The sequence below is a fragment of the Triturus cristatus genome, chromosome 11 (assembly GCF_964204655.1).
Source record: "Triturus cristatus chromosome 11, aTriCri1.1, whole genome shotgun sequence".
Lineage (NCBI taxonomy): Eukaryota > Metazoa > Chordata > Amphibia > Caudata > Salamandridae > Triturus > Triturus cristatus.
In genome coordinates, this window is record NC_140594.1 from 635,116,906 (window position 1) to 635,135,914 (window position 19,009).

General features: G+C 44.7%; 1 protein-coding gene across 1 annotated transcript in view; it reads right to left on the minus strand.

Annotated features, from left to right (window-relative positions):
• Positions 1-224: 224 nt before the first annotated feature.
• Positions 225-19,009, minus strand: part of LOC146785215 (putative E3 ubiquitin-protein ligase RNF144A) — a 197,208-nt gene continuing 178,423 nt past the window's right edge. The window contains exon 4 of the mRNA XM_085634120.1: positions 225-904. Within this exon, the coding sequence (XP_085490246.1) occupies positions 302-904 (603 nt within the window). The 3' untranslated portion in view covers positions 225-301. The remainder of the gene's footprint in view (positions 905-19,009) is intronic.

Here is a 19,009-nt window from a genome sequence, read left to right on the forward strand (position 1 = left end):
ATGAAATATTAATGCGCAGGGGGCAGGATATTTAAGCTCCTCCACGCCCTACATCAATCAGTAAGGAATAATAATTTTTTGTTTGCTCTGTTAAAAGCAAGTTATGAACGTTGTCACTAATTACACATTACCCATTCTAAAGACTTTTCAGTAACAAACAAAATTGTTCAAGAGCTATGATTCTTGATATTATGAGGACACGAGAACATATGGATACCCATCAGTTATTTTATCTAAGTGTTTTATTACACTTTGTGTAGTTACAGGTGCAGTTTTTCATGCATTACCAATGGATTCTATCCTACAAGATTACACAGGTGGAATTCTCAGGCTCTCTCTCAGTATGTAAAGGTGATCTAAAGTTAGATGGGTCCTGCCGAATTCCCTCAAGGTACTCCTGAAATACAGTCTGTCTAGGAGTGACAGGAATGCTAGGTGGGCTTGGTTGGCCTTGCTGAGACCACACCGGAATCCTAGTTTGCCTGGCAGCAACAGGCTTGCTGCATGTCTGATACCAGGCCCCTCCTTTATTCGCCTGGCAGACTTTAGCAGATTCAAGGCAGGCAAAGCAGAATTCGACCCGGCACTGTTGACACATAACATATTTGCACCTTTCCTTGTGCTCTATCATAAGCCCACATGTGGGACAGGCCCTGGTGGATGGGCAGTTCTTGATTTGACTCCCTGGAAGATCTTTGACACTACATTCAGCAAGGATCTTCAGCCGGGGGTCTGCGCACCCCTCGTTTCCACATCGCATAGATGAAGATCCAGCACCTTTCCAGGGTCTCAGGCACTGCCAGCAGAACTCACAAGTTTCCTTATTTGTTGCACTGCAGATCACACAGTGCACCCACAGGTTCTCCAGGTCTTTACGCTCCACAAATGTTTTGCATCCAGGACACTGAAAATGAGAACACAAGATTAAAGAGCTTTGCATATTTTTCATGGGAAACATTTGTCTCTAAGCTGTTTCTAGCACATAATCTTGATTACTTCAGGTTTCTGGATAGTGTCTATTTGAGATCAATCTTTAAATGACTCGGGGGTGATAAGCTATAATTTGGGGGGAGGAAAAGTCATTCCACAGCAACCTGACATATCTACTGTAGTGCATTCGGAGACGAGGTTGGAATAATGAAATGAGCATCAAACCTAAAATGTCAAGATCCACACCAGCACAAGGATGGTAGAGAAAAGAACATCACAGCTGCACTGTGCATTTCTGCTGCTGGAGCTTACTGAATACAACAACTGGGGCATGATACAGCCAAATGCTGAAACATAGCATCTACCTACCCAAAACAACAGCCAAACTGTAGATGTTAATCAAAATGTGCAGAAGAAAGGCAAAGAAAAACGAAATTCTAAATACAAAACCGGGAGTGGAGGGTCCAAGGGAAGTTTAGAGACCTGCACGGATATTATCCCCAATAAGATTAATGACACAACCTAGTTATCCACGGGTCTAGCAGGCTTAAAAAATGCACAAAAATTAAGAACACCAGTAAACGACTCTTAATTATGCCTAGTGAGAATCCTTCAAAAAGGACGGAATCCTATCAACCACCAAGGTGGCATGCTTCATCACTTGGGATTTTTCCTCTTGGCTACACCACCTAGTGTAGCCAATGGCTACAGCCCCCTCACTATGAGAAAGGAGCTCAGGGATGTTTTCTGATACTACTCTTGCGTAGGATCAACTAAAATACAATTGATGTGAAGTATTCTGGTATCAGAGTGATGGGCGCAGTGCAAACATTTTTTGGGGGAATGTGTGTTTAAAACTAACTACCAAGAGAAAAGGGTAGAGTTTAATAGCTAACTCTCGGGGACAGGATAAAACACAGTGCATGAGCAGTTTGAAATAATAACTGCATCTGTCCAAAAATGGGTCTACATGTTTCGGCCAATGTGACTTCAAAGGTGTTGTGGCCTTCCTCAGGACCGAGAATATCAATGCTACTGCGTACAAAGTGATCAAAAGAATAAAGTAAAACAAGTGTAGTGTGGAACAAATACAACCTACATCACCAGTAGTGCTTTTGGTGGATTAATGATATATTGGTTGCACCTGTAAACAAAACACAAAAAGAAAAAAAATTGCTGGTGTCTTATACTAATCATAAATCAGCAAATCACAAGTATTCATCATGTATGTGTCATTCTATATACAATAAAAAATAGAACTACAAAGTGAATTTACCCGTGGTTTACAAGTAAGAAACCTCACCTCACCTGGCAACAGCTCAGGACGGGAGGCACCACTCTAAAAAAGCAGAATATGTGCAGCCAGAACAGAATGCATTGGCTAGTCTGACCTGTCGCTGTATTATATTTAATAACAATATGTACACACTGTAATATCTGAAAGACCAGTGCAGGAACTAAAGGAGTGTTCATCCAAAAAGACATAGGTAAGGGCATGCGGATGAAAGATGCCATAAGCGTATGAGTTACTTACCTTCGGTAACGATGTATCTGGTAGAGACGTTGTCTAGCTGCAGATTCCTTAACTTAGAATTATCCCCAGGCGTCAGACTGGATCTGGAATTTTGTTTTTGCAGCAGCACCTCTGCGTGCCGGGGGAAGGCGCCACACGACCCCGCCCTGACGTCGTCCACGGACCTGACGTCAGCGAGGTCATATAAGTTTCTCCCGGCCCGCTGATGTCAGTTTTCTTCAGATAAACGTTTCCCCGGCACAACGCGGAGCCACCAACAAAACTGTGAAAGTACGGGAACAGTGTGTGAAGAAGGAAAAGATCCATAAAGCAAGGTAAGCGGATGGTGCATAACACCATCATAAAGGACAGTAACAGACTCTGTCCACTTACAAACCAAGAAGTAAAGGCAGAGCATCGCTCTGAGAAACAACCCCTCAAAGCGAAGTGTGGGCCCTCCCCAGAGGCTGAGTAAAAAGGGAAGAATATCTCGACAGACAAAAGGTAGACTGTTATTACAACGTAGAACTGTGTCGGCCACAAGGGCAGAGCACAGGAAGAACAACAATCTGCTGCGAGAAGGCAGTACAAGTACTGCACTTCCCCTATAGAAATGGAAGGCCGAAGCACAGCCCAGCAGATCCCAAAGAACAGAACTGTAGAGGAGACAAGAGCTCTAGGTCGATGGAGCAGGCGGGAGGCAGGAAACGCAACAGGAGAAGACTCCACACTGAGTGGGGGAATGCAGAGAAAAGGAAGAAGAATCTACCGGTTAAGGTGAAGCAAAAAGCACCGCTTTACAGGAAGAGAAGCCACCTGGAGGGAGCGCTGCATATGGCAATTCTTAAAATGGACGCACCAATTTGAGCACCTTGGATGAAGACCAGGGCCAACTGAAATGAGGCAAAGTAGAGAAGCCCATCTGGCAAGCTCCTCGCAGAACGGGGAGGATGGGTGGGCGTTAAGGAATCTGCGGCTAGACAACGTCTCTACCAGATACATTGTTACCGAAGGTAAGTAACTCGTACATCTGATAGAGACATCTAGCCACAGATTCCTTAACTTAGAATAGATACCAAAGCCATACCCCAAAGGGGAAGGTGGGTCTGTGACAGAACAATAGAAAGTGCCCGATAGCACTAAGCCGGCCACAAGGGGACGGACTATGGGGAACGCTGTGGCGTCAGCCAGTCAGCAACCCAAGCAGCTCAGAGAGCAAAAGACAATGGGAGACATGGTATCACAAGATTGCCAGAATGGCGCGAGACCATACCCGTGTGAGCATGAGATGTAGAAACCGCACTAAGCCATATCCCAGAACTGAAGAGAGAGTCCATAATGAGGAACTACTCCCAAAGCTCAATGGTGCACTAATTTGGCACCAACGACAACTAGAGGGCAATATGGAGGAACGTAACCAGAGCCCACCAGGCGAGCCTTTGCAAGGGAGGCTGGACAGGCAGCATCCAGGAAGCGATGGGCAAGAGGCAGGAACTGAGCAACTTCTCAGAAGGACATGCGAGAACATAAGACAAGCCAAGTGCACACTTGGTCACACGAAGTCGACAGAGGTGGAGAGCACACGCTGAAGCACACCGAGGCGAAACACAATGAGAGCATGAACATAGCAGACAGCTACGGAAACCACAAAGTGGTGTAGCTATGACGAGTATGAGATGCCCAACAAGGCAGTTGGAAGGCCAAGGGGAGAACGCACCCACGGAAGACAGACGCAGGCGCAACACCTGGGATGACCGTCATCAGAGGAGCTGTCCCGCAGGTACAACAGACACTGATTAGGGTGACCTCCAAAGAAAAAAGACACATCCGAAGGGTGTGGTATCCAAGGCACCAAAGGTGCCCATAGAAACCAAGAAGAACATGCATAGCTGTTGAGAACAACATTAGATGTCCAAGCCACCACCTCCAACGTGGAGGGGAAATGCACCCCCACAGAAGAGAGGGACTGTGCAGTACATGAACGTGACAGACAAGACCCCCAAGGAAAGAGCATCCAGATGCAGAGGTCCACCCCAGGGAATGGAACCCTAGGAAGTCCTAGTGCGAAGATGCAGGAAAAGGCATTGAAGTGCACCATACACATGCTGAGAAAAACACCGCCATGCAGAACAATGGCAAGCTTGAGTACAAGGCACCCAACTGCTCCCCGAAAAATGGGGGTATAGGACCAGACCTCGCAGAAACGAAGAGAGGTGGAGGTGTGTAATAAGGGATACCAACGGCCAACTCGCGGGTATATATATATATATATATATATATATCTAAAAAAGGGGGCGAGCCCCAAGGCCACGCAGCTGTGGGCGCTATATAGGAGGGACACACCTAATGCACCCGTGGCAGGAGACAGCCTCATGTGAAGCGTGTTGAAATACACTGAGAAACGTTAGTACAAGGAAAAAAACCTCTAGAAGAGGAGAATGAGGCACACACGCAAGGCTCAAGAAAGGCGAGACCCGTGGCGTGTAGGAGGCAGCGCCAGAAGGCACAACACTGAAAAAACATCCAACGGTAAGATAATGGGGTCAGTAGACGTAGAGAGCCAAAAGGGACCTCCACGCCTGCGTGGGGCAAGCGGAGCCATACAATAGCATACAGGTACCCCACCTGGAGTATATCATGGCCCCAAGAAAACAGGGGAACACCTCTTAGGGTAAACCACAGTCGGAGGACAGAACACAACAACCTGTGGAACACCGCCACAGTAGGCTTACTGCCAGCCCAAAAACGCATAGTCCAACTGGTGGACGCTAAATGAAAGGGTAACCACCCCAGGATTTGACAACCTGAGACCTGGTAAGTACAGACCTATGGGGAAGGGCGAAGACCCGCAAGGAGACGCTGAACCGCCAAATCGGCATGAGTATCAAACAAAAGGACCCCATCAAAGGGCAGGTGAACAAGGCGTTCCCGGATATTCTCCAGGAATACGCCATCCCACAAGCAAGCATGGCGTCATAGTGCAACCGAACCAGCCATAGCTCAGCCTAAGGAATCCGAGTTATCCCGGGCTAGTAAATTGGATAGTAAATTCCGCCAGATCACGGCCATCAAGGAGAAAATGGAGTAGGTCAACACGAGCGCCCTCAGGGGCGGAAGACAGAAGAGACTTGGCAGACTCCCAAAGGGCCGAAGTAGCCCGGGCCAAGACACACACTGTATTGAGTGAGCGAAGAGCTGCGCTAGTGGAGGCGAAAATATTAAGACCCCACGACTCCAGTCATCTGGACTCCCGGGAGGAAGGAAGCAGCAGCAGAGGCAAGGAAGGAAAAGCACTTTGCAGAACAAGCCCCTGAACGTCTGGATGAACAAACAAGCAAACTGGATCCTTTGGAGCAGGGTGGTGGCGGTGCATGATAGAACCAGCCACTGGAAGAGGTGTGGCGCAGCGACCAGGGTGATTGACTCCGGAATCTGGGGATCACGGTTCGATCCCCGGCACCGGCGGCAGGTTAGCCCAGCACCATGTGACTGGGCAATAGCTTGCTTAATCTTCCCGATGGCCCCCAGAGACCCTTACGGGTGATTGTTCGCGCTTTACAAATGTGGATTATTATTATTACTGGATCACCCGACGCCGGCCGAGCCCAGGTGCCCAAAAGGACATCATACAGAGAAGCTTCAAAAGGCAGAAGCGCCTCAACATTCTCCAAACCGTGGTGGAGGACATCCAACAGCGGGTCAACAGGCAGGGGGACCAAAGGGGGCTGCATATTCAGAATGCGGGCGGCCAAGGAAACAACTCTTGTAAATGCCGCACCAGCCTCGGTAGCCCTCCGAGGAGGGGACAGTAACTCATCCATGGGTGAGGGCTGTAAACTGAGCCTCCCACCCCAAGGGGGTTGTTCAAGGAACAGAGGATGAGCCCAATGTCGAAATGAAGGAAGCCCCATTGACCAATGAGGGTCCTGATGGGGCTCCTGAGGAGATGGAGAGTCCTTCGGAGCCACAGATTCCGAGGGGGGGTTGGCAAGGACAGATCCGGTGTCGCTGGAAGTCGGGGTGGCGCCAAACTCCCCCCGGAAGCCTCCGGAAAGGAGTCAACGATCCGGCGTCGAGGTGGCGCCAAGGCGTCCTCGGCCGGTGCTCCCTTGTCTGGCGCCGACTCGGCCTCGTCCGGTGCCAACTCAGCCTCAACCACAACAGGCTCCGGTTCCAAAGAAATGAACGGAACCGGGGAGGCAAGTCTACAGCGCCGAAGCGGTGCCGGCTCGGCCTCCGAAAAGGCAGCCGCCTGTCCGGAAGGCCGGAGGCGGGCTCGGAGCCAAGATGCGAGCACCAGCAACCACCTGCGATGCCACAGGGAGCCCCACAGGACTATGCGGCGTGGTAGGGGTGCTATGGGTTGAACAGGGGGACCCAGCCAGGCTGTGCCCTGACAACGCCATATCTCCATCATCCCGAGAGGCGAGGGGCTCAGTCGATGCCGGGGGAGAACCCACCGGCGAGTCCACCGGAGACCCCGCACATAGCGGAGGGTCCGAGGACGCCCCAGCTAGAGCAGGGGACCCAAGGGAGGCCTGCAGGGCCGCTGCATAGGCCGCCATCTGGTTCCAAGTCACCCCCGTGCCCGAAAAGGCGGAAAGGAGAGGGACGATTCCCAGGGGCACAGAAATCTGGGAACTAGTGCCCCCAACAACAGAAGGAAGGGAGGTCGAGGACCTCGGCGACATGCGCCGGGACTTACCATGAAGAGGCGAGCGACACACGTGGGAACCAGATGGCGACCGACGCCGCAAACGGAAACCCCCGCCACTGGGACCTGAGGCCGAAGAGGAGACCGGAGCCGCGACGACTCCGACCGGGACAGGCGGGCCGAAAGTAGCTTCATCCGGTGCTCCCGCCGGGACTTCGGCTCGAGTTGCTGGCAGGCGTCTCAATCCGTGGAGTCATGGTGTTCGCTCAGACACCGCATGCAGATAAGGTGTGGGTCCGTTGCAGACATTTGCCACAAACAGGAGTCACACGCTTTAAAGCCCGACGGCATCGCACACTGTTTCAGACGCGAAGCGTCAGAGAGGCCTGAAAACAGGCCAGAGGAACCGCTTACTCCGGTTCCGCGTTGCACGCGGAACAGAAGGAAACGGACATCAGCGCGCCGAGAGGGACTTTTATGACCTCGCTGACGTCACGTCCCTGGACGACGTCAGGGTCGTGTCGCGCCGTCCCCCGGCACGCAGAGGTGCTGCTGCAAAAACAATTCCAGATCCAGTCTGACCCCTGGGGATAAATCTAAGTTAAAGAATCTGCGGCTAGATGTCTCTATCACATACCTAAGGCAGGCAGCAATTTGCAAATAAACATATAATCATTGGAGTGTATCTGTACCCGGATACGTACAACCGGGTGACTTTACAATATATGCACCCTTTGTTTGCTAATTCCTGATGTACTATTAGATCCTTAAACAATCGAACAAAGGGCTATACCACCGGATGGCTACAGCGTACTTCTTTGACAGACAATAAAATGTTGTGAAGTGCCTGTCTTAGGTACTTATGGCATCTTTCATCCGCATGCCCTTACCTATGTCTTTTTGGATGAACACTCCCCCTTCAGTTCCCGCACTGGTCTTTCAGAGATTACAGTGTGTACATATTGTTATTAAATATAATACAGCGGCAGGTCAGACTAGCCAATGCATTCTATTCTGACTGTACATATTTTGTTGTTTTTAGAGCGGTGCCTCCCGTCCTTAGCTGTTGCCAGGTGATGTGAGGTTTCTTACTCGTGAACCACGGGTAAGTTCACTTTGTAGTTCTATTTTTCATTGTACATAGAATGACACATACATTATGAATACTTGTGATTCGCTGATTTATGATTAGTATAAGACACCAGCAATTTTTGATCTCTTTGTGTTTTGTTTACAGGTGCAACCAATATATCATTAATCCAGCAAAAGCACTACTGGTGATGTAGGTTGTATTTGTTCCAAACTACACTTGTTTTACTTTATTCTTTTGATCATTTTGTACGCAGTAGCATTGATAATCTAGGTCCTGAGGAAGGCCATGACACCTCTGAAGTCACATTGGCCGAAACATGTAGACCCAATTTTGGACAGATGCAGTTATTTTTTCAAACTGCACATGCACTGTTTTTAATCCTGACCCCAAGAGTTAGCTATTAAACTCTACCCTTTTCTCATGGTAGTTAGTTTTAAACTCACGTTCAAAAAAAGTGTTTTTGCAATGCGCCCATCACTCTGATACCAGAATACTTCACATCAGTTGGATTTTAGCTGATCCCTTGCAAGAGTAGTATCAGAAAACATCCCTGAGCTCCTCCCTCATAGTGAGGGGGTTGTGGCCCTTGGCTACACTAGGTGTTGTAGCCAAGAGGAGAAATCCCAGATGATGAAGAACGCCACCTTGGTGGGTGATGGGATTCCGTCCTTTTTGAAGGATTTTCAGTAGGCATAATTAAGAGTCGTTTACTGGTATTCTTAATTTTCGGTGCTTTTTTAAGCCTGCTAGACCCGCGGATAACTAGGTTGTGTCAAATAAAAACGAAAGTCATATGGCAGGCCTCCAATTTATGCTAATAAGGGAGAAAAGCAAACAAGCATTGGAAAAGCCAATAGATCTGGCTTTACTGTGCTACTGCAAATACGCATGATCTGTGCATGTCTGTGTTTGCATGCATTACCACTTTAAAAAGTGATCTATTGGCTTTGCCAGTGCTTGCTAATTTAAATTACACTAAGCATCAATGGTACATTTACTTTTTATAACAACAATGAAATATTTGGTTTAGTGAGGATACACCCCACAGTGCATATTAAAAAGGTTCTGAGGCCCTCATTCCAAGTTGGAGAGAACAGAGGCAGGTATATACCACACCCGGTAAATATCACTATAATAGGTTGAATTATTTATAGGGTATAGTAAATACCTCCAATTTGGATTTTTAAACTTGGAAATGAGGCATAAAATGCAGAATCAGTCTCAACACATAAAATTCTGCACGCACAACACATAGAATAGGGGTTTTAACACCCTGAATTCTCTATGTTTTGCCTTTTTTCTGGGCCTGTTTTTCATATTAATGTAATCAGCAGAAAACAGTGAGTGTGTGATAATTATCACACATTTTGTCAGTCTGATCACTTTGTTATCTCCTGTTTGCATAGTGACTGGAATTTAGCCCTGTATTTTTACGGAGGGCCTCAGGGGACCATTTATATGGTGGTTGAGAGTCTACCGGATGCTGGGGGAGGGGCAGAGGTCATAAGGTCCTCCACCCTGGTGGAGGACAGTCTGAATTTTTTAAAGATCATAACGTGCCTGTTGAGACTCACCTGCTGTGAAGGGAATCACTGTCATACAAGGTGTGGGTTTTGTAAAATCTACTTATCCAAGGCACAAAATACTACACAATTCTACATGTCCTTTAGAGAAAACCACATGTCCCATCTATTCTCTAAATTATATGTACGGGCACAGAAACATTAATATTAACAGATTTCCATTTACTTTTCCTAAACTGACAAAAATTGATTTGCAACAATGCTAAAATAAAATATATTTTTACTAGGGAAAGTGGAACTATCATTATTCAACAAACAAATACTGAGAAGTAATAAAAGCTTTTGACTCTTTCTTAAATTCAGGTACTAGAGTTTGGTCATCCCATAAAGCAAGCTGCACCCCTTTTGTTCAGGCAGGTGCTTCTGTAATAATCATAATGACAATGCTTGTGAGTCATTCATGACAATGGGACGTCTTAATGCCTCTCACATGCGGTTGCTGTACTAAAATGTAAACAAGCATTTGCAATGCAATAGGTCTCGCATTTGCTGGACTATGAGCTATTGGCATTGTAAATGACAATGCCTTTTATTTATCTGTTTTGAAAACCTGCAAGCGGCGTGTAAACACACACTTTTGACTGATAGTCGTTGCTTACGATAAGCAAGGTTGGCCGTAACTGTGCCTCTTTTACTGTCAGTCTCGCTCCTCCAAAGCAAGGACTATAAATAAGTACAAGGTGCATGTTTACACACGCTTGCAGGTTTTCAAAACAGATATTGTCATTTACAATGCCAATAGCGCAACCTCTCACAAATACGAGATCTATTGCATTGCAAATGCTTGTTATTTTGCGGTTTGGTTTGAGGCATGATGTCCAAAGTTCAATAAATACCTGGCCCCTCTTGGCGGGGCTAGATACTAACTAAGTAATGGTGTGGAGTGCTTTAGTTACTTGTATCAGGCGCTACTCTACAGGCAGATCTGGTGGACAGGCTACCTACGTCGCACCTCCTCCCTTTCTCCTATTAAAAATCATTTACGCTACTATTAAACATTTCACAGAATCCAAAGCAGACGGACATGTAGTAAGCACATTATTATTTCATTGTTTGCTTCACTCGTACTACTTTTCTGCTACACAACACATTAAAATGTGTGCGTGAGCACCGTGTAATTGATTGCTTTTCTCATTCGCCTCAAGAGAAACAGTGTTCTTCGTCTTTCAAAATGTTTGATCCATGCAACATCTGGGGTGCCCTCGCCTCAGTTCTCTCCTAGTTGTCATTGCTATATACAAAGATGCAAGTGTCAGATTATACGCGGTCTAAACTCTGTATGCATTCCAAGAATTGAACTAATTGTTCCTTCTGTTGCTCAAAGGTGAGGGGAGTGTGTGTGGGGGCAAAACATGATAGTTTTATATTCAGCACAATCCTCTATTAGGTGGGAGCTAGACCACATGCTTGTACCCACACCGCCTTCTCTATAGCTTCAAAGAATGTTGCTGTTATTGAAATCCTTCTTATTAGAATAACATACTCGGGGTAGCTGTCACAAAATAGTTTTAGTACACGGACCACAGGGCCAACGTGAAAAGCAAGCATGTTGAAGTTCCGAATTATAAACAAGCAAAAAAAGAAATAAAATCAAGAGAGTGGAAAAAATAAAATCACAAAGGGAGAACCAGACGAAAGAAGAAACTGGTGAAGAATAAAAGCATAAGAAAAAAACTGAGTAAGCAAAGGCGGATTTGAAAGATGGTAAGAACAAACAAAAGGAAAGAACTAAAAGGATAAAGACAATATTGGGAGAAAAACACCATAAAAGATAGAGAGAAAGAAAGAACATGAGAAAAAAGAATGATGAAAGAAAATTTTAGCTGAAGGAAGAACTGCATAGAAAGATAACAGTAAGGAAGAAAGATTAGTGAAGAAAACAGAAGTCACTGAGAATGGAAAATAAATACTTTAAGAACATGTATTCACAAGTACCGTCAGCAAACAATTGTTTGACTGAATGCCAAACAGAATCCTGACATCCATTGGTTACATGGCACACAGCTGGCATTGCTGACAAGCAATCTCACTTCACTTCTGATGTAGGGTGCAGCCAAGCCCTATTCCGAGCGACAGCCCCATCCCCCTTTCAGGGCTGGCCTTTGTTTGTAGAGCGTCCTGGGTGAAGCCAAATTTTGCGCTTTCCCACTAGGCCTCTTTAATTGCGTAGGTACTAAAAACTTGGGAGGAATAGTAAGGTGAGGGATTCAAGAATAAGGAGCTCCATGAAGACGAGGTTAAATCTGTTATTTCGGAGACAAGAGATCAAGGGTGAACCTGTGCTTTAAAAAGACATTATGTTACCTCGGACAACGTTTTGGATTTTGACGCGTAGACTTGAAAGATCCCGAGAGGTGCACGTACTCTAATGAAACTGTTAAAGGGCGTGGGTTTTTAGAATACAGAAAGAGAATGATCCACACCCTGCTGTGCAGCAACAAGGGGGCTGCAAACAACTAGGGTTTAGGAATTAAAGGCAGATCACCTCAGCATCAATTCAACCAAAAACTAGCAACCCAGTTAACCTGGGATGGGTGTGAGGTGCGGTCGAAACAGAGCCACTAAACAACCTGCTCAAAGATAGAGGCTTCAACCCCCGGGGGTGGGGTTGTAAACGCCACATACACTTTTAACAGGTTACATTTTACCTACAACGTTACACTTGGCCCGAATTCGATAATTGAAAGGGGGGGTGGTAATAGTTGGTGTAAAATCCTGGGAGAAGCAGATCAAAACCTCCCATAAAACAAACAAGAGCTGGTATACAGGAGGGGGTGACGCACTGTGCGTGTAATGCACAACACTTTGGTACAAAGCTGTCGATTTTAGGATTCAGGAACCGGGTTAGAGGCTTGGCTAATAAAAATATAAATGAACAATGGCGTGCAGAGTGCAATTACTAAAATAAATAAACAATGTGAATGGTAACAAAATTAACAATGCGAATTGATAAAAAAAATAACATTTGTATGTATACAAAGAAACAAAGACATTAAAGAGCGAGCAGCAGCGGGTAATTAAAGAAGCAGTCCCACAGCGTAATGTAACTGTAGTTGGCCGGTGCTCCTGAAACAAAATTGGAAGTGACGTATCGGGAAAACCAACTAATAAGGAGCCGCCATTGAAGATCGATGCAGGAGAGAACCAATGATAAGCAGAAGGGGGAATTTCTCCCAGCAGAGTAATTATAGCAGGTCTTGCATACAGCGCATACGCGCTGATTCTCGACCTAAAAATAGCTAAGGAAGCTTTGCGAGCCACGCCTCAAGTAGATTGTGTTTTTGTGGGTGTGAACATCTCAAGGTCACATTGGCTTTGAGATAAACTCAGTTTCTACAACAAATGTAAATAATTTTCATGGCACATAGAATAGAATGTTTTTTTCACAGGTAGTTCAGGAATCCTGCTCTGGTAAAGAATCATATCCCGATTATTTGAATACTACATTGGCACCACCACCAAATGTCTTGGATTTGTCCTCAATTGATTGTTACCAGGTCAAGACTACCCTGTTAGTCTAAAATTAGATTCAACGTTCCCACCATGTTTAGCTCACTTGCACACTGATTAAGCCTGTAATATCTCTCAGTATCTCTCTAAAGAAACTTTATTGTGAAGGCAAAATCTGGATGGGGCAACCAGCGTCTCAAGTTGAATCCATATAAAACATAAGCAATGGAGGTTGAAACTTTAGTAATGAAGGTTGGCACTAGTGTGGACTTTTGGGGCTCAAATTGTGGCCCACAAAATGAAGCATCTATCATAAGCTTGTACATTCAGTCAAGAACTTGGGTTTTTAAACTGATGTCAATCAGAAACTGAGATCTCATCCATCTCCTCAAACTGTTTATGTCATCTAAAGTGTCTAGTAGAATTTTGTGGGCCTCACCTTTGAGTCAAAGGGCCTTCTGCTGTCACTGTTATCATCGGCTTGCAGATGGAGTAAATTAATGGGCTATACCATGACCTCCAGAGGGCATCTTTTGGTGCTTCAGGTGCTACTGCACACTGCAACTCAAACTGTGGTGGGTAGTCACATATTTGTTCTGGGAACATCTTTTCACTATACACTATTCAATATACACTGCACTTACTTGGAATCCCCTCTTACAATTTTAATGTATTATGGATTGCAAATAAGGTTCTTGAAAATCAGACTTAGAAGTTATACCATCAGGCTTACTTTGCACTCCACAACAACCTCGGTTTACTCTTGGTGTTGCATTTTAAGACAACAAGGATGGATGGAAAGACTTTACTACTGTGCCAACTGTCTTGTGGAAATCTTACTGCTCAGTTTTGTTTTTTAACTAATCATTTCTCCTTCTGAACGTAGTTGAAAATGTGGCTCTTTTCCTGTTGTGAAAAACAAAAAAGTGATTGGTGTATTGCTTTAATTAATTTCAGCCAACGGTATTTACTCAGGCTGCAATCCAGTCCATTGTTTTTGCCCACTGTGCCATAGCACATTGGAACCAGACAAAATCAGCCTTGGTCCTGCTCCAATAACAGCAGTTTATCCCAAACTCCTAGGCAAGATCCCTTCTGAACAGGCACAAAAGGACAATGAGTATGAGACCCATGTCTGGGCATTGCCATCACTCTTAGGGTATCCCACTGAGGAAAACAAAAAAGAAGAAAAAAGTGAAGGGTGGATTGCTTAGATCAATGTCCGCCACTGGTAATCCCTTTGAGTTGCAATCCAGTCCTTTATTTTTAGCCCACCATGACACCTCATACAACAACCTGCCATATGCAAATCGGGAGTTTGTTGTACCATTTTCATGACTTCCGGTGCTTGTTGACTTTTTTCTTCTTAAGTGTATACCACTGTAATGCTTTAAGTCTGATTTAATACTTCTTAGATGTTTCCTTACTAGAGACAATGCTGTGATGGATAGCCAGATTAGCTCCCTGGCATACTAGTTATATTTCAAACTTGCTCTACTAATTTTCTTTTATGATTCCTGCCCTCTCGTTCTTAAGCTGTCATGGAAATAAACTGGGTGTATTTTAACAACTGTTCCTTCTGTGTTATGCTGCAGTCTGTTAGGATACAAGCTTTAGAAATATTCGCTTTATTGAATATAGTACCTGCATGCATAGCAATTATAGTGAATTCTAGGGTGTAGTGGAATGGCACTCATTTTGTGGTACATGGCATTTTAAGCCTAACTCCCATTACATCCGGTTCCTTGGGTAGTGGGTTGAATACTTTTAAATCTTGAAGAACAATATGTTTATTTAAGGTTTCCAATCTAGTTTTGAGGCAAAAAGCACACATACAATGTAGAGACACACATGGGTGAGACGCTGCAATTTTCAGAAAAAGTTCAAAGTTATTTTTTTATTTGTTAAATTGTTTTTTCTTGAAATTAATAACAATCATACAAAGGGTACTGATTGATCAATTGACTGGTTACTCAACTGGTGCGTACATTGCACGGGGGTCAATGAAGCAGTTACATCAATTATTCACATCTCTGTCTGTATCTCTACGCATTTCCAATTCTACCATTGGGGATATACATAAGTTCCCATGATAAACATTCCATTTGGACCATTACTTGTCCCATTTTTTGTGGCACCCTCGGGTTATGAAAACTTCCTTTTCGGCTATCATACACCTGTATAGTTCTTTCCCCATATAGAGGTGGAAGGCGGAACTGCTCCCCCCCTCCCTTCGCCAGTTCCCGCTTTACCAATGTGTATCCTAACGTCACTAGCTGTTGTTCTATGTCAGTGGCATCCCAAATTTTTAGTAATCCCAGTTTCGGTGTCAGTATCACCTCTCTACCCAGTGCGGTCTGCATGTGGTCAGTGGCCTCCTCCCAAAGATGGTGAATCGCAGGACACTCCCAGAGAGTGTGATAAAAGGTGGCCGGCTGTCGGCATCCCCTCAAGCAGAGGTCATTCGGTCTCGTGCCAATTTTAGCCAAGGTGATCCCTGTCATGTAGGACCTGTGTAGAATCCTGAGCTGTATCAATCTAAATCGCAGTGTGATGGCTGCTTCTCTAGGGGACATAAGGGACGATCGCCAGTCCTCCTCATCCGATGGTCCCAGGTCTCTCTCCCACTGCTCCTTGAGCTTACCAAAGCTATCTGGCAGATTGTTGCTGAGTTTTTTATATGTTAAGGATATGGCTTTGGCGTGTAAAGGTCCATCTAGCAAGCGATCTTCTAGTGGCGATGATTCCGGTATGCCCTCGAAAGTTAGAAAAGCCAAGTTCAAAGTTTATTGAATGTATTCTCTGCATGCATATTTGTTTGAGAATCCAGTTTATTTCCTTTGTCTAGTGGAAGGGCACTTATTTTCTAGGGCAAGTGGTATCGAAGCCTGGCTCCCATTGAGGGAAAGGGTTACAGGCTGAAATGCACTATGATATGCATGTGCTCTCTATTTCAGTTGCCATTTAGTCATACCACTTTTTTTTTTTAAAGCTGTAGCACAATATCATGAGAACTGTGCTGGAATACAATGTGAAAGTTCTACAGATCCGTAACAAATACCAGATACTTCACACACCCACAGTGAACCCACATACACACACCCACAAATCGCAGACACACACATTCTTACACTAAACCACACACAGACCGCAGAAATATACACTCTTCAAAACCACACAGATTGAAACACATGCAGCAGGAACACTACGCTGTAGATTCCTATTTATATTCGCTCTCTCTCCTCTACCCCTTCCCCACCGGGTAGATACACATTGAAACACACACACACACTGATAACACATATGCCCCTGAGATACATAAGTAAACACCCTCACACAAGCAAAAACACATACACCCTGCAGTGAGTTAAACACACGTCACACATTCACTCTGAAGACACAGCCACCCAAGCACACAGTCTCTGCAGACACAAACCAACTCTGCACATACACACAAAAGTTTCAGACAAAAACAAGCAACCAATACAACTTCAAACACATACACCAAAGATGTGGAATTCCTATAGACCGACTCCCAGGACATATTGTTAGGGGTCAAGGACAACAAGTGTTCATGTTTACTTTGTCCTTGGGACAAGTAGGCCCAAACCCATGCAGCGCAAACTCTTTGGCTGCCAGCTTACAGTACCACATTATGGATAAGGGAAGGACATTGTTTGCAATTAAGGTAATATTAGTTTCCGTACGTTAATGCTATTTGAACTTGCACTTATGGTTCATTAATACAAAGCCTTTCTTATTTGGGTGAGCGATCTAAGGAAACGTAAGCTTGGATTGTACTACTGGCAGTTGTTCCAGTGTAAAACTGCGTACACACCATTTGCAAAGTTTAACTATATGAGGCTACATACAATGCGCCCAGAATGCTCTCTAATTAGATGCAAATATCTGCGAAGCTTGAAAGCAAGATTGAGGAGCCTTTGCTTTCAAAATAAACAGTTCACAAAAAAATGCAATTAGGAAAAAAAAATTATTAAATTACTGTGAAATTGTAGGTAACATTTCTTTGAAGAGTCATTTAGTAGAATGTGTTGATACAAGCTAGTATCCCCCAAAAATATTCATAATGGAAAATCAGTGTTTAAACAAGATAATGGAAAATGTGAAAATAAGCATTGGCAAAAACAATGTCCGAAATTGGTGGTTAGCCTTATGGTTTTGTCAGTGCATGCCTTGTTTTGATTTGGTTTTTGTAAAACTTTGTGGGAGCATTCCAGCCCTAGAATTATTGCTGAACGCTACGATCTGCAAGGTGGCAAAATAAGGGAATTGCTAAAATTCAAACCCTACTACAGTATGAGCTATGGCATAATCAGAAAAGCTAATATCCGAGTTTTTATATAACGAGCCTGCCATGTCACTGCAATACGCACCACCAAAGGGACAAGTGAATGTATGAAGCCACCTGTCCCATGGACAGGTAGGTATTTTATTGAATTTCACACCCCTGATACACACTGTTGAGAGACACACAGCCTGCCGACAAACAGCAGACACACAGACTGTGCAGAGAGATGCGTTCCCTACAGATATTTACTTTGAAAGCAGACACAAAGGACGGATACACCAACGTCACACACATACTCTATTATACACACTTCATGCTGGAAAAGCATATCTTTAGCAAGCTTACCCTCCACAGTAGCGTGGGCTGCTGCCTTGGAGGCGACAGGAAGCTGCTGCCCTTATGACTAATAGCTGGGCTGAAGATGGCTTGGCAAGCCGAAATGTGGATTATTTAGACGGCGCTTCATACCCCCATCAGGGGTATAACACATACTATATGCAACTACAATAAAATGAAATCTGGGAAAGAGGTGTGGGGGTTATATTTCACACAGTCACTTAGTGATGTGAGAAACTGCAACCATAGACTGAGCATCATTTAATTGAGCTAAAACCAAATCACACCGTCATCAGCACAGAATTATTTGGGATGGTCTCCTACAGGTTTATAGTGGTACCTTGCTGGTTTACTGCTGTTTCAGTGCAGAGTTCCACAGGATTGATCCTCCTTATTAGCCTTTAAAAATAAAGGTAAAGGTGTTTTGTAAAAACGCGATGTGAAGGGCATGAAGGATGGTCATGAGGTGCTCAGGGCAGGGAACTGAACTCAGGTCATAATATAATGCTTACTTTTCTGTGTGACAAAATAACCTTTTTCACTGCGTGTTGGACTTGGCCATTTCTGCAGGGTCATCCACAAACATTTTGCCTTCACTTTTATTGAATTTTTTTTTTGTTGGCTTTAGGACTCTGCACAATTTACCACTGCTAGCCAGTGCTAACGTGCTTGTGCTCTCTTCTTAAAACATGGTAGGAATGGCTTATAACCAAATTACATATTTAATTTACTTCTACGTCCCTAGTAAAGTGGCACTGCCTGTGCCCAGGGCAGATCGATTAAATGCTACTAGTGGCCCTGGAACACTGATTAGTTCACCCACTTAAGTATCACTTATAAACATGTCTCAGGTCTGCCATTGCAGCCTGTGTGTGCAGTTTTAAATTGCCATGTCTACCTGGCAAAATAAACCTTTTGTAAATCAAAGAGGGGGGACGGGAAGCTGATAACGGTCCAGTATATGCTCCTAATTAGGATCAATAGACAAAAAGATTTGCTGTTTCTTTAGGAAAGACAAGAGGTAAGAGGTTGGAACCAGAGAAATTGAGAGGGAATCCCTATAATTGAGCATTGGTATCCTCACACACCCAAATGGGTGTCATTCTTTATCATAGGGCTTGCTCCCATTTGGTCTGGCGCA